This window comes from Echiichthys vipera (assembly GCF_963691815.1).
Source record: "Echiichthys vipera genome assembly, chromosome: 17".
Classification (NCBI taxonomy): Eukaryota; Metazoa; Chordata; class Actinopteri; order Perciformes; family Trachinidae; genus Echiichthys; species Echiichthys vipera.
Genome location: NC_139842.1, coordinates 5,917,519 through 5,940,785, shown reverse-complemented (window position 1 = coordinate 5,940,785; position 23,267 = coordinate 5,917,519). Strand labels below are relative to the sequence as shown.

The 23,267-nt window shown below is 42.2% G+C and overlaps 2 protein-coding genes across 2 annotated transcripts; both read right to left on the bottom strand.

Annotated features, from left to right (window-relative positions):
- Nucleotides 1-354: 354 nt before the first annotated feature.
- Nucleotides 355-8,930, bottom strand: dus1l (dihydrouridine synthase 1-like). Its single transcript, XM_083932101.1, has 14 exons — nt 8,885-8,930; nt 7,497-7,786; nt 7,244-7,352; nt 6,590-6,640; nt 6,341-6,453; nt 6,153-6,235; nt 5,416-5,519; nt 5,166-5,313; nt 4,487-4,583; nt 3,393-3,481; nt 3,017-3,186; nt 2,898-2,935; nt 2,571-2,646; nt 355-2,346 (listed from the first exon to the last, which is right to left on the bottom strand). Exons 2-14 carry the CDS (start codon nt 7,731-7,733, stop codon nt 2,132-2,134), a joined length of 1,530 nt encoding a protein of 509 aa, XP_083788227.1. The 5' UTR covers nt 7,734-7,786; nt 8,885-8,930; the 3' UTR covers nt 355-2,131.
- A 3,628-nt stretch (nt 8,931-12,558) lies between these two features.
- slc16a3a (solute carrier family 16 member 3a) lies at nt 12,559-16,109 on the bottom strand (the record flags this gene model as incomplete). The annotated part of the gene is made up of 5 exons (XM_083930736.1): nt 12,559-12,962; nt 13,325-13,505; nt 13,616-14,232; nt 15,560-15,703; nt 15,887-16,109. The coding sequence occupies 5 exons, from the start codon at nt 16,107-16,109 to the stop codon at nt 12,559-12,561; spliced, it is 1,569 nt and encodes a 522-aa protein (XP_083786862.1).
- Between the last annotated feature and the right edge of the window lie 7,158 nt (nt 16,110-23,267).

Genomic DNA, 23,267 nt, shown 5'->3' with positions numbered 1-23,267 from the left:
TCATTGAAAATAGACGACAGATGCTACAAAACGTACAAGACAAATACATCCAATATGAAGAGAAAAACCAAATACAATTTAAGAGAAGTGTAAATATTTCTTTTCTTTATAAAGATAAGCCACGCAATCTCATTGAATCTCATCAATATAGCTAAATGTCAGCCTTATCAGCCACACACATTAAATACAGGACATTAGCACATCTGCTATTTGAGGATAAATTTAAAAAATGTTGATCACTGTTAATGATCCAGCTGTTGATGCAAGATTAATCTGAAGGACCTGTTGAAGGACTAATGACAAATTCAGAGTCATAAATAGAATCAGAGAAGGTAACGAGAAGAGCCATTAAAAGACAACTATTTATTGATAAGGACATTTGATGAGTTACCTTAAATGTGCTCATCTCATTGGTTTAACTGAAAAACTGTGATGTCGCCTACAACGTGCACCGATAGGATCAACATCAAATAAAACCCACACTGCCCGGATGAAGCCCATCAGCTGATTTTATAAATTTTCTGTCACAGAGAAATTTAGTTTTCTGGGGCTTTAAGTCACATCAATAAACAGCATTCAGTAACAAGGCTAGGTTAGCTTAGCACAAAGACTAGAATCACAGGAAACGGCTCGCCCCCATCAAAAGGAAAGAAACCAAAGAGTCAAACAATGTCTGTTTCTTTTGACCCTTTTAAGAGTGCTAGCTTCTCATCTTTGTGCTAAGCTAAACACTTAGAGACATGACTTTGACACGCAGGTTCTTAGTGTATCTCAGTGTTTCTGTTGACCCTGCAGGTAGCACCTTTAAACAGACTGTGTAGTGACTGAGCATGATGTCTCAGCAGACGGAGCACCACACTCTGTTTTCAGGCTCATGTCTGATAGGCAGAGGTGCTTCTCATCGAAAGGCACATACAAGTAAATGCACTGCAGGCAAACAATCACCCAAAAATAAATAGGTTAACTAAGGCAAACACGTTCATAAATCAAAGGAGGACAAAACATTTTCACTTTGGTGGCTCAGTAACCCGTTGTAATAAACAATGTAATAAAATCTTTGTCTGCAAAATAAAAGATGGCAGAACCTCATCCAAACTGTCCCACCACTATGGAAAAATAAAAAAAGACAAAATCCACATCAAATAAAAAAATATTTTTTGTTACTTTCTGGTTTTGGTCTGCTGATCAGTGTCCATCCACACTTCAGTCTCCTGGTGGAAGTTTAGCAGCTGTGTTTACTGTACGCCCTGACTAACCATTGGCTACCTCTACATGCACACACTCAGTTTGTCTTGATCACCAGCAGGATATAGATGAAAAGTTGTGCCCATAGTTAAATTTGGTCATCAAAATGTTTCGATATATTAAAGGAATACATCACCCTCGAAAGGACCATTTTTCTCTCAATAACCCACCGAGTGTTTCCTTGAACTCTGAAGAATACCTTGTTATTGTCTCATGCGTCAACGATGACAGAATCAAAAACAGAGAAAAGTCTTGATGCAATGAAGAAGAGGGGGTCCACTTTAACAGTAAAGCTCTGTTAAAACATCGACTTACGAACTCTCACTGAGCTTGTGCAGTGTCATCCACACCTATGCTCAGTACTTCACACCTGAGGGTCTGACTAATACCTGGAACAACCATTCCCAACCCATAAGGTTTTTGTGGGGCAGTGTTTCAGATCTGTCTTTATTCATTTAGAACAGTTTCTACCACTTAGTAGTGGTCCTATATCACGTTTTATTGAAAATGTAGCCAATCAGAATAAAGTATTCAACCCGGACCACTGTATGAGACTGGATAAACCCGACTTGGATTATACTGCACAAGTTGTGGAAGTGTGTGTAAACGGATGTTTTGCTGTTGTGAAACGTGGACCCCCATTTCTTCAATGCATTAAGACTTTCCTCTTTTTTTATTTCTCCGTTCACCGCGGAGGCATGAGACAGAAACAAACTTTTCTTCATGAATTCAAAGCAACACTCGGTGGGTAATTGATGTACAAAGGTTCATTTTGAGGGAGACATACCAGTATTCCTTTAACTTGTCTGATCATCAGATGATGAAACGACCTTAACTAAGAGCTGTATTAACAGACTATGGTCTGTGCATGTAGAGATTGTCCTGCTCATAGTGGCAGCTGCTGCTCTGTTCTTGGATCTGGGAGCAGCAGAGGAGAGCTGCTGCTTCTCTCTGTCAGCGAGCCGTCCTTCCTCTCGTCCTTCTCATCATCCTTCCTCTCGTCCTTCTCATCGTCCTTCCTCTCTTCCCTGTTCTCGTCCTTCTTCTCGTCCTCCTCAGCTTTCCGTTTCTCTGCTTTGGTCTTGAACCTCAGCCCGTGGCCTGTCAATCAAAAGTTAGATTTTTGTAATTGAACAGCACCAGAGCTAAAATGTGTGCCCTCAATAAACACATCAGCAGCTCAAAACATCTACATTTGTTCCTAATCAACTCATCATTTAAGAACTCATCGGCTTGTAGTGCCTTTGAGAATTTATACTTAACATGTTGGGAATTGTTAGTGTGTGTTGTGTGTTGTGTGTGTGTGTGTGTGTGTATGTACTGACTTGGACAGTCTGCCACCTCCTTGAAGGCCTTCTTCTTACAGCAGGCTCGACACAGGCTGAATACACATTTATTTCCCTGTAGAGCAGAATAATCATGTCAGCTGCTGCGGCTGGAAATGACTTCCTGATTCATTCACAAGTTGAACAAGTACAAAATGTCATGCACCTAACTCAGTGAAAATGCTTTTGAGATATCTACAACTAAGTTATTCTTTAAACACAGTTCATCAGTACAACTCGTCACTGACATTACACACAGATGTTCCCTGGAGCTAGTGGGGTTCTGACACCTGACTGATGCATATATATATACACACACACACCCACCTTTGGGTTCCCACACTGCTCACACTTGATGTATTTGGCTGTGGGAGGAGAGAAAAGAAGACTTCAGAATCATCTTTCTTGTTTCACAGAGGAACTGAGAAGGTTGAGGTCAGACTTACGTTTCTGCTCGAGACAGAAGTTCTTGTTGGGGTTTCGGGATCTCTTCTTCTGCTTGTTTTTGGACAGTGTGTCAGCTGTTCCATCTGTGTCCTCCAGCGCCCTCTTCTGACACACGGTTTTCTTCACCTCTGAACCCCGGTTGTTATCGTTGGCAACTGGCTCCTTTGGCCTTTAAGGAACAGTCAGTCAGATAACGGTGTTAGAGAACTGCTGTCAATCAAACTGCTGTCAATCAAACCGTAGCTTTTGGATAGTTAGTGTTATTTCATATACCACCTAGATGACTTCTGTAGTGGAGTCTACGGATGCATGGTAACTGTATCAAGGCACTCTGATACAGTATCTGAAAAATAAAGACAGAGGGTGGTTGCTCACGTTGGTCTGACGTATGGCTGGCAGATCCAGTGGGGGAATGGCAGACCGCCCTCCTTCTTCTCTGCATCCTTTCCTTTGGCTATCTCCTCCTGTACGGACACACAAACAGTACAGCTACTGAGTACACAAACCCTCCTCCATCCTGAAGGTGTTCCAGTATATTTTGTCCATCAACACATCCATGATTGGTTATCCCAGTAACCCTCTTTTCTGCACGAGTTAGTGCTGCTGCAGTGGGAACTGTCTCCCCACTCTGGCAGTGAGAGTGATTACACAAACATCGTCCATGTGCTTAATGACTATAGGCGTGTTTCCATAAGAGTAAAATGTGGCTGCTGGGAAAGTTGCAGGGCACGCCCTCTCAAATGGCCGCTCACTTACCGTGTTTCCATTACAAAAACCAAACAGAAAACACTGGGCGCTGTAAAAGTGTTTGTTGACAGACAGGCTTGCTCCCTGCTTGCAGTACGATGTGTGTGTGCGTGTGTGTGTGTGTGTGTGTGTGTGTGTGTGTGTGTGTGAAAATGGGAGAGAGCGAGAGAGAGAGAGAGAGGGAACATGCAGCAAAGGAACACAGGTCGCAAGTCCGAGCAAAGATGCGCGTGCACAGATCATTTTCTGCACCGTGCTCTACTACACAACTGGGATAAAAGTGTCTACGCTACTTCGCCCTATTGATGTGGCGTCTGTACTACCACGCGTCACATCCCGCTGAGAGCTACATCCAATCGGCAACCGGGCGCCTCTCAGGGGTTTGAGTTTCGGGCAACTCACATGCACATTAGGGGCGTTTCGACAAGATAGACCTGCCTTATCCCGGTAATTGCTTGCAAATTGCGTTGGGGATAACGATGACCTGGACAAATGAGAACATTCACAGGCTTCAATAGTTTTAATGTACTTTCTTTTTCATCTGGAGCATCCACTCCAAAAAGCTCTTTATTTTACAGAAAGCACAAGAGCTTATGGAAATAATCCAGTTTCCTGTCTTACATTGTTTTGTTGGAGTGTTTTCTCCTCTTCTTTACCCTAATATGATTGCTGTCTGACCACCACAGACCGTTCTCCGTTTCCATCTTAAACTCTGCTGTTACCTGGCAGCGCAGCCTCAGCTGTTTGCTCACACCGGCCAAACCCTCGAGGTTCTTCACCTTGGCCAACTCTTCTCTCAGGTCCTGGTGGATTTGTAGCCTGTGCACAGACACACACAGACAAACAGACACACAGACAGAGACAGATAGACAGACAGACAGACAGTTTAACAGTTTAGACAAGACAGAACAGCACTACAGTACAAACCCTACATGGCTAACAGTAGGGGCTAAATTATTAAAGGCCGTAGTATTGATAAAACTTAGATGCTTAGAGTTATTTTATCGCTACTTTTTAACACTTTGGTGCAATTAAATAACAGGCTGCAGCAACTCCTCTGTCTGTGTTAGTAATGAGCTGTTCCAACTACCCTTGGTGCCAATTCTCTATCAATACACCTGTTCAACAGGCGTAAAAGGTCATTTGAGAAGGTATGAGACACTCCGCCTGCGTACCTGCAGATCTGCAGGTTCTCATTGAGCTCCTCACTCTTATAGTTGTTAGCTAAACTTGGTTAAATGTGCATACTCGTAACTTAATAGCTTATCTTAAGTCAAAACTATATGCTAAGTACCGATCTATCTTATCCACCGGCACATCAATGACGTCATCGGACACTGACGGTAACGTCTGTGTTATTCTTTCTTTATAAACTTCACTCAGACAAAGAGAGAGACTTACGTGTGGTGCCAGAGCTTGAAGAGGTGGGCCCGTACAAAGGACAGAGTGCAGGGGGGATGCTGCTTCACTACCTCCAGATATTCCTCAGCCATCTCCCACACTGGAGGACTGCGCCCTTCAAACAGGGCTGGGTTGTGGAGGTTCCCCTCTATAAACAATATGAAATTAGTTTCAAATCATATTATATAACATCTACTAACACCACTGAATTAGTAAAAACAGTGTGTAATGAGCCATTGTAGACGTTAACCTGCGCTCATGACTCCATGAACTCCTGTCTCCTGAATGCAGCGCTCCACGTCACTCAGGTACTGAATATTTCCATTTGCAAACACTGGGATATTTACTGCCTTCCTGCAGCAAAAAAACAAAACACAAAACATAGTATTGAAAATATGGTGGTGAATTAAGCGCTGTGAGTCAGAACATTAAGCACTGTGGGCCTGTGAATGTTCTCATTTGTCCAGGTCATCGTTATCCCCAAAGAAATTTCAGTCAAAAGCAAGTAGCACTTGGAGCACAAAGGGTCCCAGTGACATCACCGGCCTTGTGAGAAGTTCAATACTGGGATCTCCACACCAGATAGTTGGGCCAGTCCCAGCCTGGTCAGATGCATTTGACTGAAATTACTTTGGGGATAAAGCACTATAGAATAGCTTAAAACAGTTGTTTCCCCCAGTGTATTACAGGCCTGGTGCCCCGCTTTAGCATCAGGAATGTTTTTCAAATGCATTTTTGACATTATTTGACCTAAACATGTACTAAACTTCCAACAAGTAGCTCTTTAAATAATTATTCAGTCTAGTCTGTATTTGCATTTGTGATAAGAGAGAGAGAGAAACTATGCTGAGATCAATTTTGTGGTCATCTCTGATCACACTGCTTCTATACTCCCTCTTTCTGGGTTGGAGTTTCACAGAATATTAGTTTCAACGTACTGTAAAAGCTTGTCACTACATACAGTCCAGGAGAAGGATTAAAACTCACCGCACTGCCCTGATGTGCTCCCAGTTAGCGACTCCCGTCATGGCTCCTTTCTGATCTTTGGTTCTGCCGTGCACTGTCAGCAGCTGGGAACATATTTATTTTTAAAAAAACACTTTTCTAATGCTTCCCCAAAATGAAACAGATACATACTAGTAAACATTTTTAAAGTACCGTTAAGTTAAACACACCTGACAGCCAGCTCTCTCCAGCATCTGGGCATAGTGGACCGTCTTCTCCATGTCCTCGAACACGCGGATCTTACATGTGATGGGCACCGAGAGCTTTTCATTGGCTAACCTGACTGTAAAATAAGAGCAATGTTCGGTGACAGTAAACACAAAATAATAACTGCGCTCAAGTCTACAGTACATTGGTAGAATAAATAGGATTTTGTTTAAAATGTCCATGAGTTCAACAGTAAGTTAAAGCACACTTACCCATTCTCTCTAACAGCTCCCACTCGTCTTGGAGGAAAACTCCATAGTGCCCTTAAAAACAATCACGACAGCTTAGTTTTCCTTTGTAGCATTCTGATGCATGTGGGATATGCCGATATCATGCCAATACTATTCAGGTTTTACACTGGGAGCATTCTTTGGACATGTATGCAGCACATTCAGAATACGCATCTCAATCTGGAGTTCTGCCGTCAGCCCTGTGCATTGTACACAAACCAACTAGTCAACAGTTTTTGCCGGCTGGGGTGGCGATGCATGCCCGAAAGAAAAGAAGGAGAAACACACCTACTTTTAAACGCGATACAAGAATTGGATATTAACGAGTTTTTGGATATGTGCAAACATCAAAACGCAGTCCTTTTCGAGAAGGTGATAGATAACAAGTCTGCCACGGGTGAAACACTTTGAAAACTATTTTGACGGCTGCAAGTAAACTGGAATATAAATTTTCATTAGCCATGTTAACAGCTTAGGAGGAATATTGTTTCTTCTTTTGGGATAACTGCAAAAAACTATTATTATATTAAATTTATATTAACATTTCTTGCATGTAAACTTAGTCTTTTCTGATACAACTTCTAAGAGTCACCACAGTCCGAATTCAGGGAGTAATTTGGCATAAGGTGCTCTTACCTCTCTTAGCGATCATCTGCGGACAGCCCAGGTTCAGATCGATGGCGTCGCAGTAGTTCTGGGCCAACATTGCCGCCTGAATGAACACCTCTGGATCATTGGCACAAAACTGACACACAGGGAATGAAAAACTGTGACTTAGATGAGGAACAACGTTAATGTAAGAAATACCATGACTTGTGTCAAGCCTGTGACGACTGCACCAGATAACAAACATGTTTCAGTCCCTAACAACCTGCGTGTCGACCCTCACCTGAGTGATGAGAGGTCTGTCTTCTTCACACAGTTCGTTGTACAGGTTTTCTCTCCTGTAGTTGGCGTCACGGACAAACACCTGAGCATGCAGCATAGGGGTGTAGCACAGCTGAGCACCGTGCCGGCGGCTCAGCAGGCGCCAGGCCAGCTCGCTCTGGTCCACCATGGGTGCCACCACAAAGCGTGCTTCTTTCAGGGTCTTCCTCCAGAACTCAAAGCCCTTGAGCTTGGCCATGACAGTTGACTTCACCAGACCAGGACTGACAAAGATGCATTAAAGATTAGACCCTACAAAACAATGGTAAACAAACGGGTAGACTGAGAAAAGGTACTCGTGAAATAAAATGTGAAGGATTTTGTTGTAGAACCCAGTAACTCCACTACATCTCCTTCTTGGTTGCTGTCAAAAGTTTTGAAACTTTTTACTCTGTCAAGTCTCACGTCTCTTCAAGCATTGCCTCTTTATTTTGCTATACCCCGGTCAGAGTATTTAATTGTCCCGTATTGTAAAAAGTGAGATATCCATGTCTCTTTTTCTTTATAAAGCAGGTGTAGGTGCCAGATAAACACTGTGCAGGTAAAACGCTCAATCCACAAAGAAGTGCGTAGAAACTGTTTCTTTAAACGAGCCGTCAGGACGTCTGTACGGTTGTGATGTCACAACTATACAATATATAGGCAGAAGGTGCTGCCACAGTGTGTTTCAGTCATTCCCAGCTTCAGTGACCGTGCAGAGACGCAGAAAGCACAGATGCACAAGACCCGGAAACACTGACCAATCAGAGCAGACTGTGCTTTTTTGGGAGGCTGCTTAAAGAGACAGGAACTAAAAGGGAGCGTTTCAGACAGAGGGTGAATACAGGCATCTTCAGACAGGCAGTATGAGAAAGTGTTTTTGAACATTAACACATGTAAATATGTTCCAGCAGAAACCCAAAATACAAGTATGAACCTGAAAATGAGCCTGATATGGGACCTTTAAGTTAGTTTGAACCAGCAGCGAACACAAGGACTTCCTCCAGGTATTCACAGTCACTGAAGCATACCTTTCATTGAGCATGTTTACATACTTGTTTGTTCAAACTAAAAAGTGTTGTGGACTTAAAACAGAGTTCCCATGTGTAGCTAGCGACAGACTTAAGAGTGTGATGTTAGCTTAATTAGCCACGTTTATACTGTAGCCTCTGCCTGAGCTGAGCTAGCTCAAAGCTAACTGCAGTCAGTGGTCATGTAGCACATGCTGCTCCAGTGCAGTTTGACACAACTATACATAACGTTATAACATTTATCACAGTTGTGTTTCTCTGGCAGCACCATGCTCGGCTCACCTAGCTGCACGTATCAATATATATATATATCTATATGTGTGCTAGGTAGTCGTTTCACCTGTGATACTGTGAGGTCTGTAGAGGGTTCCTGGCGCAGCACTTTACAAATGTGTGTGCAACAGCGAAATAGCGCCGGTGGGAAACCTTCCCTACGTTTCCGGCCTTCTTTATCTCCTTGACAATAAGAGTTGGTATCCATCTGATGTGGTGTGGTGTCGCCCCCTGATGGCGTGGTTTTTAGAAGAAGAAGAAGAAGAAGAATTCCTTTATTTGCAATTTTCACTCTATTATTATTTTTTCATTTTTTACACACACACACAGGCCCGAAATACACACACGTGCACAAACAGGACCTATATACATGCAATTATGGAGAGATGTTAGAGCGAGGAGGCTGCCAGTGACCGGTGCCCCGAGCAGTTGGGGGTTCGGTGCCTTGCTCAACAGCACATCGGCAGTGCCCAGGAGATGAACTGGCACCTCTCCAGCCACCAGTCCACACTCCATACATGGTCCATACAGGGACTTGAACTAGCAACCCTCCGGTTCCCAGCCAAGTCAGCTATGGACTGAGCTACTGCCGCCCAACAACAGAGATGTAAGCAGTGGTGGAAAAGACCCTCAAGAAAGGCATGTGATACACACACACAGTATCTAAATATCAGTATTATGATCAAAATGTGCTTCAAGTGTCAAATGTAGAAACACTCTTACTAAAGTACTGAAGGCTAGAGGTAATCTACTTGCACTTTACTTTACTTTACAAGTCTTTTATTTTCACTGTATTATCACTTTCTACACTGATTGTCCAGGGAAATATTGCCTGACAGCCGAAGCTAGTTTGATTTTACGATATTTGCCTACAAAACAAAGAGGTTATAAAATATGTTTTGACATACATTAAACTACCCAACAGTATATATGTCATGGAAAAATACAATTTGTACTCATATTTTGCAAAGCTAATGTATAAGATCATTTATAACCATTTATGCATATTTTATGTGTTGATCCTTTTAGGTACTTTCAACCAGACTATGGTTCATTATGTGAAAACACTGACATGGCCCCAACCAGCTCAGTTGAACCTTTCAACTGGTACATTTCCTGTTTTTACAAGTATCTTTTGCTGTGTCTAGACGAATCATGTGAGAGGTCTAATCAATGAAAGCGTTGCCTTATGAATACTTCATTTTTTATCCGTTCGGGGTTCAGTCTGAATCTGATTCATACTAAAGTGTTACTCTGTATTTGTTCTCAAAACCTTTTTAAAAAAATAACCCTTAAATACGGATCTTTATTTAGTTTATTTCTTCTCACCACACTATACAGGGTAGCCTACAGTTTAAACAATTAGCTGATTAATCATTTTGTTGAATAGTTTTTACTTTTAATACTTTAATTTCCGGATTATACATAAATACATTTACTTCACTTCAGTGCGAGGCTTTTACTTGTAATATTATATTATATATATTACAGTCCACCCCTTGATACAATTGGTCCTTTTGCTCCAAGCAATTTAATCACAATTTAATCTAAATGAATGAACATTTTTTCTGTAAAATCTTAATTTTGTGTTTTATACATATATATATATATGTGTCTTTAACCATCGTCTGCTTGACAGCTGCGTGATTCACAGTCCCGTAAATGCCTTTTTAATTCTGTATAATGATACGAGTATACAAATGAATGAAAAGTAGCTTTCTCTCATCACCGAATGAACTGAATAAGCACATTAGATCAGGAATACAGGGCTCATATTGCATATTTATAAGAGCCAAATGAACACAGCCAGGTCATACACAAAGAGACATACAGTTTTATTCACACAGAGACAGATACAGAACTTTGTAACAGAAAAAGAAAGAAAGGCTTAAATGCAAGAACACTTCTGTCTGTTTGGACTGATATCAGTGACATTCATTAACAGGGGTGTGGCCCCATGGAATTCATTGTTAAAGCAGCTGCATGTCTTGCGTATTGCGTACTGTATATATATATATAAACCAGGAACAGGTCTCTTTGACGTCAGCTTCATCACACAGACGCACGTACTGTACATTCAGATCACAGTGAGTCACATTTTCAAAAGACAGGATGATATTCAGCTAATAAAATAATCTATAACGTCTGAAATAATTACAACATTTAATGATCATATAGAAACATTAAAGACTTAAATGGATCTTTTTTTCTAGCAGCTGTTGCAGGAGGATAACATGGAGACATTGCAGCCCTTTCCTCATCTGAGTGACACTTCACATTAAATCCTCCATCACCATGGTAACTGATAGATGCATCACTCACGCAGCTGTTGTGTTAAAGTGCCACCAGTAACGGTGAGTAAACTAGATAACTGAATGGCTGCCTGTTGAATGAGGGGACTCTTTTCATGTTAACTTCACTGTGAGGGCTCTGTGTTATTCTGTTTCACTGGAACACACACAAACAGTGCAGATTATGCATGCGTGTGGGCACAGGAGATCGAGGAAAAGCTGATCTGATATTCTGTTTAATGATGCATCCGTCTGAGAGCTGTTCTCTCTTTTCTATTGTGCATCTCTTTGACCAAAATGTGAGCTCGCCACAGTCCCACATACAGTTTTTCTGAGGCAAAGTCTGTTGAATGAAAGTGGCTGTGTCTCCTGGGATACGATGATGGAAAACATAACAAAGATGTTGAGAATATTTGCGCCCTGCTTACAATCCGAGGAGGAATCACAAAGCTACCAACAACACTTTTCAAACAACTGCAACACTGCAATGCACGAAGTAACCATTAGCAACCATTTAGCACTGATACGACAAGAAACGGTTGTCACTTAAACATCAAGTCTGCTTTAACTGTGAAGCACGGACCACGTAGGAAGACACTTTAGTGAGGGGAGCACTAGCCTTTCAAGCGTTTTCACAGCAAACACGAACCGCTTGAAGCATTAACAGAAATGTGTTCCTGCTTAGACAACTGAGCTTTCTCTTCACAACACTTTCTAAGAAAAGCAGCCTGACGTGATTCTATGACTTTTTTTTATTGTCAACAAATTCAATGAAAACACAGAAACCAACTATGTGTTTGTCCAGTGCTCCATACTTTCTGTCTGTGGCTCTCAGCTCCAAGCCCATTGGTTCCTATTGTAGATGTAATAATTACTCTGCTGAGTATAAACTGTTATAACCAAGTGCCAATGTTTAAGTTCACTCTTCATAAACATAAAGATTTCTCACAAAGGCTTGTTGGTTCTATAAATTAATTAATGTAACAGGGACGATGCACGATGTAGTAGTACAGTATGTATATGACCATGGTGTTAAAAGCTCATTTGTAAGTGTAGTTATGGTCCTTTCATGGGATTTGTTGACACTATGAACATAGAATATCAGAATCTCCCCTTAACTTAATTTGCTGGTGGCTACATCAAAAGAAAACGTTCAATATAAACTGTATAACAGGGCAGTGCTATAACTGAGTTATTTTATGATATACTATTCACCACCACATTTAAAATAATCTAGTGATGAAATATTGCTGACATAACTATTTCATGTGGCAGTGACACAAATCGGCCACAATCACCTGGAATAAACACTGAACTTGAGGAAAGCACAACTATCCAATAGCGTGCACATTAGAAGACTTTAGAGTTAGGTAATTTAAAAAAAAGAAAAAGAAGGAATGAGCAGTAAGTAAATATAAGTAAAACCTCATACAACTTCCTCCAGCCCTGCTCACAGGCATGTTTCAGGACTGGTGGACCTGTCACCATTTTGTGGCGGCTCTTTCAAGAACTTTTCCACTTCCTGTGAGTCCACTGTCACACTCGGTGGCCTGACCTCCTCTGCTTTCTCTCTGTCTGTCTCCTCCACCTCCTTTAACTCCAACATCATCTGCTTCTCTTGCTCCTCACTTGCTCCTTTCTCCTCTTCGTCAGTCATCTCTGCAGGTTTGCCGTACGTCTCCGTCTTGTCATCGTCCGTCACTGTGATGTTCTCGAGCGCGTCTGTGGACGCTGAGGACTTGTTTCTCATAAACAGGAAGTTACAAGTAGCCAGAACCACAGCTGCGAGGACCACCTCACTTCCTGCCAGCAGGAAGACCCACATGTAGTTCTTGGTGGCGTCGAGAAGCCGGCCTGACAGAGAAACAGGGAAACAGATGAGAGGATAAAATAGGAGATATGGAGATTATGCTAGTTTACATACACATTTAGAAGCTCCTTCTGTCCAAAACATAACACAGCCTAGAGTACTTACAGAAGATTTGGCACATAACAACAAGTATGTGTCCGAACTGTGTCTAACAATTATTTGAATAACAGGAGAGAGGAACATATGGCTATAACCATAATAACCTAAATGAACGGTAACCACAGCGATCTGTGAACAGTCAGTGCACAGTTAACGACGCCTTGTATTCTGATTGATATGGGGTCAGTGAATTTCAGCAAAGATCTTTAAAATAAATAAGATTACTTTAGTCTTTGTGCTGATTTACCTGCAACAGGTGGCCCCACCAGCACAGCAATGGCCTCCATGAGCAGGACCAGGCCAATGGCACTGGAGAACTTCTGGGTACCAACTATTGTCATGAGAACCTCAAATTGCAGGGCCCCCACCATGCCGTAGGAGATGCCGAAGAAGATGCAGAAGACCACCAGCGATGGATAATCCTTGGCCTGGGAACAAATAAGAAGTGTATTGGGAAGGAAGTGCAAGACATGTTTAGGTTTGACACCAACTGACTAAGATTTTCTTTCCAGTTCTTAACAAGCAATTGTTCACCTACTTGTGATCCGATCAGGTCAGTGATTCCATTGAAAAGCATAGCAAAGCTGAAGAGGTAGACGCAACGAGGCCGCACCCAATTCAGTCCGGCAATCACACCACATGTGGGCCGTGCAAAAATGTCAATGAAGCCCAGGATAGTGAGCAGCAGGGCCGATTTGGTGTCCTCATTCCCCAGTTCCTTAGCATAGCTCACAACAAACACCGGAGGCACGAACAGCCCCAGCACCATGATGGACGCCGCCACAGTGTAGATGAGAAACCCACAGTCTTTGAACACAGAGAAGTCCAGCAGTTTGGCTTTGGGCTTCTTCTTCTTCTTCTTCTCCTCCTCCTCTGTTCCCTCTTCGTTGTCCTGTTCCAGGTCATTAGCCTTGAGCATCACCAGAGGCTTCATCAGGGCCCCGCACACACAACAGTTTAGTAGAAGACCCCCCAAGATGAGGAAGCCCCCCCTCCATCCGTAATGGTACTGGAGGACCTGGCCCAGTGGCGAGAGGCAGCACAGGGCCACGGGGCTCCCTGCTGCTGATAGCCCATTGGCCAGAGGGCGCTTCTTATCGAAGTACCGGTTGAGCATAATGAGAGATGGTTGGAAATTCAGGGCTAACCCCAAACCTGCAGCAAAGGGAAAGAAGCCTTTCTTTCGTCAAACATACATTTAACTATCCAGCACAACCAGATCCGTTGTTTTGCAGCAAACAGGGATTTGTAACTTCAGGACTTCAGTCTGCCTCTAATGGGTTGATATACACCAGTGTGATATGGGTTGACTGCTGTACTTAAAGGGCAACTAGACCCTCAAATTCTTCTTGTAACAATACCGTGGCCCAACGGTAGAGGCTGTAGCAGGCCCAATTTTACAGGTACATTTTAAAAGTGTAATTCCGGCGCAAAATCATCCCATGGTCTTTTCCAGCATTTATATGCATCAAATTAGCCGTCGAGACAGTGTTTTTTCTGTAAGGGCTCCTTCCTTTTGGATTGCATTTGGTAATCTACTTGGACTTTACTATGAGAGGAGCTGGTACCGGGGTCAGTAGGTAAGTCTTTAAAAGACTCTTTTAATAAACTCTGGGTTCCCTAATTACGTTGTTGGTGCTTTGTTTTATGTGTAGGGACTCATGCTACTGTAGAGCAGTAGCATGAGCAGTATTAGTGGTTAAAAAAACTGTTTTAATGCCTTCACTGTACTGCCCGAGGTAATCACTGTTAGCCACGTCCGGTTGTTAGCAACTCTCCCACATTTCTCCGTTAACAGTTCATACACGAAAAAAACTGTCTTGATGGCTTATTTGATGTATGTAAGTGCCGAAAAAAGACCATTGGATGAGTTTGTGCCGAAATTACACTTTAAGGCCACAAACAAGAGACCTAAGGCAATCACAGGACGTATGGGTTTTATCGGAATATTGACAACAAGGGGGTTTCTGGGCAATGCTCGCAATCCAATGACTGAAAAATTGCCATTCTTACAGAAATATCCAAATGCCAAATGTTTTTATATCAAGTTACAGCAGCATTTTTCTATGGTGTTCTTCAAGGTCTTGTTGTCTTAACGTGGTATTTTGGAGGGAAATTTCGACTGTTTAAAAAAAAAAAAATTCTCAAGTGATAAAAAAAAATGTAAATCCAAAAATTGCTGCAACAACAACGATTGAGGCATAATAGAGCATAAGAGTGGCCATCATACTTCCATTATAATGTTCTAAGCACTTATACAGTCAGATTTATGACTAGAAAAACTTGGCATACAGTGAGATGAGCTGCATCTCAAATGAATCTTCAGGTTCCCAGTTTTCAGATGATGTATACCACTTCTATGCGGCATCTATGCATCGTTTACTACTTTTATCTCCCCTGATAACCCCCTTGCCCACCCCTCTAATGATGTGAGCCTACAGGTGTAGGTGTGTTCATTCATCTTGGTTAGGGGAAGTCAGACCTGTAATGACCCCAGTAGTGAGGTAGATGTGGATGATGCTGGTGGAGAATGAGGCCAGGATCATTCCCAGAGAGGCAAAGAGGCCGCCCACCATCATCACCGGACGACAGCCGAAGCGGTTCACCAATATACTGCACAGAGGACCTGGATAAAGTGTAAAGCGCTCAGTCAGGCTGTGTGTATCTGGTGGCCTTGTTCTTCTATTAGTGTGAGATACTGCATGCTAATAGGGCATTTCGTGGATATTTTCATTTCACTCTAAGTGCTGGTTGTGTCCATCTGCTGTATGTGTATTGTGCTGTATGTACTGTACTAGCTGCAGCCCACCTGTGCCGTAGAGCATGGCCAGCAGTATGGAGGAGATCCAGGCAGTGTCGCTGTATCCCACCCCAAACTCCCTGATCAGCTCTTTGAAAAAGACACTGACCGCTTTAGGGAAAGCGTAAGAGAAACCCGTGATGACAAAACAGCCGGACAGCACCGCCCAGCCCCAACCACCATCTGGAGCCTTCACCCCCGCTGTACCCTCGTCCACCGCCACGCCTCCCATGGTGCTCTAGGGCTGTGTTTTATTGGAGCAGACAGAAAAGCTAGAAGAAAAATGACAACAAGCAGTTGTATAGAGTATCTCTTTAGGTGCATAATCACATGAATACTGCTCCCAGACTGAACAGATCCAGCCAAATTGGATGTGTGTAGCATTTAAAGTGACTATTTACATGAACTGTGATACGATTATCATTAACTGGACTTGGCAGAAACTCTGAAAGCTTCAGCTCCACTTGTTTTTTTGTGCCCTCAAAGCTCCAGATGTTCCTGGAAACATGATCCCGGCGTAGGTGCAGTTTATGTGTGTGTAGGCGCAGAGAAGTGATTGCTAACAGCAGTGGCTCACACAGGTTCAGAAATCTTCACGGGCACACATGACCAGCGCTGATGGGCTGTGCAGGGGAGGAAGAGTTTCAGGTCGGACCAACACCCAACAGGAACTGAAACAAAGAACCAAACATGTGTGAACATTTGCATTTCTGTCTTCTCAACACCAGAAAAACGTGTCTCGTATATAAATGGTTTCAGTGCTGCCCCCCCTCACTTGCTGTTGCTATGGTTACAACCGTTGTTATGGCTGTAAAGCTTTACATTCTCGCAGGACATAAACGGCGTACAGTGATAGGGGTGGCAGATATCCAGCAGACCTGAAGGCACGGCTACCCTCAGCTCATGTCCCAGGTCGAAGCAAACAAGTCATGCTTTGTCACTCGGCAGGGCTAACACCCAATGACTGGACAGGAGCTTTCTCCACTCCGCTGTAACAACATGGAACAGCCTTCCACTGCTGTCATCTCCTCTGAGACGCTATGGAGAGTTTGTACCTTCAAGAGGATATTGTATGAACATCTCCTCAGCATGAGGAGCAATTCCTAAAGCTGAAGGCCCTCAAACATACACAGATCATCTTCATATAGAAGCCTGAGTAGCTGGAAATCAGTAGGCTCTCTGAATGGGAGGCTATTCATTAAGGATGTATCTGCTAAAGCAAACATAAATTAAAGAATAAATAAAAAGGATTTACGATCCTAAATTCTTAGTAATTATCCCAAAAAATAGACAAAAGCAGCTGAAATAACAACTGCTTCTGCAGATTTGTGAGCTGTATCTACGTTCCCCAGATCTATAGCATGTCAATATGACTTTATGTTTTTCCATAGGTCAAGTGTTCAGTGTACGTTTCCCTGGGTCAGGATGTTGAAATTACCCACAGGTTATAGCCTACTGATATTATACTCCTTGAAACATATGCCCTTGTTGTGGCTCAGTATAAATAAGAGACTCAGATAGGTGATTTGCAAATTTGACAGGTTTACATTCCCGAGAAAGAAGCCCAGAGCAACATTTCATCTCAGTCCTGTCTCAGATAATACTTGTACAAGTTATTCAAGTTAAGTCATCTTTTTATGAATGTTTATTATCAACTTTAAGCTTCCGGGAAATTTATTTGGATCTCCACAAAGGTCCCATCTGGATCAGGGAAAACGTTACAGCCACCGTACCTTCACATTTGTATTTTTCTTGACTTCAGACATTGATATCTCACGGTATAGGTCAAGGTGTCTTTATTTGTGTTGGACAAGTTCAAGTTGTTGCATAAACATAAACAAAACATCAAAAACAAAAAAACATATTGAACATTAAAACCACAGGAAAAATACACCATAACATAGACTGTGCAAAAGATCAACTCATAGACCGGTGCTACTTAAAATACATACTAGTTCTTCAAAAACGCATACACACTGCTCATCCATACGCAAGTTACTGCTACCAACCATATTCAGATAACTGTACAGATATGCTGCTCAAAAATATAAAAGCATTTATATTGAAATTCTTCATTTATCAGTGGCTGAATGGATTTTTACCATTCAAACTGCATTTGAAATGTCCGCATTCCTTCGTTCTTTTTTGCATTTTGAACTGTGAAGAAAGCCCTTTCCAATCTTTTACAGTGTTTAGCCCTGAGTGTCTGAGACACAGGACCTCATCAACATAGCAACGACCCCGCTGTAGTTAGCTTATTAAACTAAAATAAGCTCCATGAGTTGGTTGAAAACGCTGCCTTAAGCAAAATTAGACATATTTTACCGGTAAAAGTGACGGGGAGGGAGGGGACATTTTATGATTGACAAGGAATAAGACTGCAGTAGTGATTCAAAGAGTGAATTTTGAAAAGTGATTTGACTTGGGACTTGCCTTAAGTAAGGACTCCACTTGACTTGACCTAACCTGTGACTTGACTGGATAAAAAAGAATAGGGACCAAATAACTTGTATTTCATGTTTGGTACTTGATGTTTCTTTTGCTACAAGACTGAGGCTAAAGCTAAGGAAAAAAGTAAGCATCCGTTCCATCCATGCAAGGCATGGACATAGGAAACAGCAGTGTTCTTGTACTGCAGAGTAGAGCTAGTTAGTGTTTTGATATCTGGATTATTGTCAGCTGGACAATAATGCCAAACACCTAAGGCCACCAAGGAGGTTTTAAAGCAAGGTGACCACATTTCTGAAGTGAAAACCAGAGACATTTCCAGTTTGGCGGTCAATATATCATTAGTATCATAAGTATCCCATGTTGTTATCTGTGAAATAAACATGGGGGACTATTCTGGTTTCATGTATTTTGACCAGGGTAACAAAAAACCCAACAACAAGATTGAGACATAAACCGGCTCTGCTGCCCAGTCTTTCTTGCCACATAACAAACTTTTTCTTTTACTTTGTGGTCTGTTTTTAACACAGTTTATAAATGGGGTCATTTCCGAGGGCAACTCCAGCTGGGGACAGCAGACACTGGGACTGTCCTGGAAAACGTGACAAGACAGTAGGTCTGACACCACTGATGATGTTTAACTGCTCAAGACCAGACTGGAGACACCCTTGTGTCCCCACTGACCCCACACCAGTCTCACTGGAGCCAGTGTAAAGTGAAGATGCCAGCCTGACAGAGCCTCAGTAGCAGCTGATGTATGTGAGTCGCACACATATGATGACTTTATTTAAGCTTATTTTGGTCTCCTAAAATAAGTGGACTTGGTAAATGGTTTTGTATGTACTTATACAGAGCCTTTCTAGTCTTCTGACTCCTCAAGGCGCTTTCACACTACTTGTCACATTCACACAGAGATTCACACTGATGGCAGTGGACATCTTCATACCATCTAATCAAACCATTCACACCACATTTATACACCCACAGGGAGCAATTTGGGGTTCAGTGTCTTGCCCAAGGACACTTCGACATGCGGACCGGGGAAGCTGGGGATCCAACCGCCGATCTTTGGAGGACGAACCTGTAACACTGAGCCAAAGAAACTATGACAACTTAAAGCTATTTTAGGCATGGCATTGGTCACATTTACACACACCATCAAATCTGAACACTCTGTCCGTAACAGTGGATTTCATTCAGAACATTTTCCCTCATCACCTCCAGTATTTACAGCCAGCAGTAACCAGAACACCAAGCGTATCACTGTTACACTGCAGCCTATTATTCTTAGTAATGGACCAGCACAAGGTGATTCATGGTTCCAGTCTCCCTGGAGCCAGACGTGGCTTTTACCACCACAACCCCAATTTAACACCATGGCCAAGAGTACCTCCGCACTCTGGAATATAAATAAAACATGTCTGTCTGTATGTGTACATGTGCACATGTGTATATGGGTCTATCCAAATCTTGCAGAGGATGGAGGTCAGGATTAGCACAGTTGTTGACATCCATCTTAAAGTCCCAGGACAAGCATCTCTCTCTACATTTCTACAAATCAAAGCAGTAAAGACATCAGCTGACTTACAATCTGCTTAAGAGCTGAAAGAATGAATTGTGAGGTAGAAACACAGGCTGGGCTCAGTACCAACAGCCAGCGTCTCCAGGTAACACGATCATTTCAAGGCTCACGCTGAAGGGAATGTGACCAGGATGGGACCAGTCAGTCCGTCCCCCCCCCGGGGCAAAATGCTGCATTATTACAGTCAGACCCAGCCCTTGTTGGTAATATTGTTTGGACTGTAATATCTGCTTTCTTAAAAACCATCCTCTGAGTTTATCAGATAAAATATTAAAGATACACTCTGTGCCAAAGGTCTAACTGATGGATGCAGCTCTGCTTATTAGCAAACAGCTCAGGTTCTCTTTCTGATTCTGTAAAAGCAGTCGGGAGTGACCCCCAAAGTCCTCCCATCTTAAAACAGTTGAATATCCAACAGTGAATGTACATATTGCATTTTATATCTAAATTTCCCTTGGTGAGACCAAAGGCAATGTTCCTGATGCGGCTGGACAATGTTTATTCCATTCTACATTTAGACCTTGAGGGTCAAAATGCAAAAGGTATTTCAATAAGATTTCAGGTATTGTTGATTTTTATGATTTTATTAAAATGAACAGCCAAGTTCTTTTATTATTGGAATTCGTGACCCAGAAGCTTAATGAACTGTATGATGATAATTATATATATATATAACTTTGTATGTTATGTAACGTTACATGCTGTAAGAAGTGAGCTCCGACCTCTAGATGTTAGTAACTGTTTGCTAACACGTTTGCTTTAACAGCTCTATGAGGCAATAACATGTCAGTGTTAATAAATGCAGCTTTAAAGACTTAACGCGGAAACATCTTTACAAAGCAACAACCTATAAACTAGGTCTGCAAAGGGAAATAAGTCTAAGTATACTAAGTAAAGACGTACTGTAAAGTGATAAATGAATCAAGTTAAAATGAGTATTCATTTCAGAACAGATAATTAGCAATTATAATAATGTCACACCACCGATAAGTGCCATCATACCCGAAAAGGGTTTCAACTTCTTTAAATTACTTGCACTAAATTACTACATTATTATACGCATACACGCACACACACACACACACACACACACACACAGTATCCTGTATCATGAAGAGCCTCTGCACACCTTATGCCACAACTCTGTCACGACATGCAGGCTGGCTGGTATCATGTGGGGAAATGTGCACCAGCCCCATATTGACTAGCATTTGACTATAAAAGGAGAAATTGAATGTGATCAGTGGTGATGAGTCTCTTACCGGGTGATGATGCTGTCCCTCCTCCAGCCTCCTGCTTCAGTCTCTTACCGGGTGATGATGCTGTCCCTCCTCCAGCCTCCTGCTTCAGTCTCTTACCGGGTGATGCTGCTGTCCCTCCTCCAGCCTCCTGCTTCAGTCTCTTACCGGGTGATGATGATGCTGTCCCTCCTCCAGCCTCCTGCTTCAGTCTCTTACCGGGTGATGCTGCTGTCCCTCCTCCAGCCTCCTGCTTCAGTCTCTTACCGGGTGATGCTGCTGTCCCTCCTCCCGCCTCAGCATCAGATCCACGTTTTCCCCCGCACGTCTGCAGAGGAGCAGCACCCCTGATGCTGGGTCCTAATGCCTCCAGATCAGTGTCGTCACTCAACACTGACCAATGAGGGCATATCCAGCGCTGCTATTTCAGGCCTTCTGTTTTTGTTAACAATGCAAGGTTGGCACACCCTTTTATCCCTTTTGTAGGAGTGTGCTGTAGTGGCTTTAAGAAGAGCGTAAAGGTGGGTTGACCCTTTATTTCTCAATGCATTATTACACAAAAACAAAATTCAAAACTTTAGTAAATCATAAGTTTGTCTTTAATTCTGCTACTCCAGCAATTTAGGTCTGCACTTTCATAAATTTGCAACAGATAGATGGAAGAAAAAGAAGGTGAAGTTCTGGTAACACCTTTTCTACACTCCCCTATAATGTAATATTTGTATGCAATCATCCCTGCCTGGTAAATGTCCACATTTTAAGACACCATACCTTTGGTTGGTACCGCAGGCTTTCTGTTCATTTCAAGTTTTCGAGCCTAACCTGAAATAAGTCTGATGACATCATCAGCATGACATCATCAGGGCTTACTAACTTTCTGCTGCTCTACTGAGCGGTATGTGTCATTCTCTGCGGTCATTGTTACTATAAAACTATGGATTAGTGCAGCTTTAAAGAGACTCATGCTTCGGGGGCGTGTTGGCTTGATTGACAGGTGTCTGTCACTGTCAGCTGTGGTGATCACTTGCTTGTCCCACCTCTGCTGCAGTTTCACTTTCAGACACCAAACCTCAAAGTATCCTCTTCTTATTCCATCAACACTTATGCCCAAGTTTTCCTATTACGGTTATGTGCATATCAACTGTATTAGTGTAAAACCACAAAGCTATATAGATACGTATGATTCAGTTATTTTTCCTTTACCAGCTGGCACCCTAGCCTTAAGTCCTCATGTACTAATACGAATATCTACAAATATAAAATGTAAAAAAAGGCTAAAAAGAAGCAATAGAAAGGAAATACAACATTGTGCATTTCCTGCGTGCGCGTGTGATGTATTTGGTGTTGCTGTGCAGTGTAATGTTTTGACTGACAGAATTAATAATCAGAGCATAAATAAAGTGCTGTGTTGCTGCTGTGGGTAGAGACGGTCGTTTGCTGACGTCAACGACCCTGAACTCTGTCTTACACACACACACACACACACACTTACACAGACATTTCCCCCTGGAATAATGTGCTCACATTTCATTATATAAAAACATATACATACAATACAATACTCCCACTTAGTGATTTTTTTTATGAAGCAGCAGTGTGTGCAGGTTAATAAAAAAACAAAAACAAGTGTTCTTGATGTACAGCACCACAATCCAAACATTAACTCTACTCTTTGCATCTTTCTCTGTGTGTGTGGATCTGTGCACATCCTGCAGGAGCAAATAACCTGTTTTATAACTGTCCTGTCTGTGCAGCAGCAGACACAGCACCACCCAGTGGTTACATTATGTCCCTGATGTAAATAACTATTTCATGACAGCATGTGACCCGTACAGTTGTTAGGAACAGCGGATTATGTACACAACATTAGTGTAGAGTTTAATGTGTAGTGAGCTTCATGTTGCAGATAGCAGTTCAACCCCCATTCACAAAGACACAGGATGACGTGAATTAGATTATTATACATTCTGATATGTGGATATTTGCGGTCCCAAGAGGATGATTTCTAAAAAATGAAAATACAAAAATCACAATAGAAATATGCAAACCCCCTCACCCCAAATGTCTTATCCTCTCAGCTTTTAAATTCAGCCAAACCAATCAATAAAGAGAAACAAATACA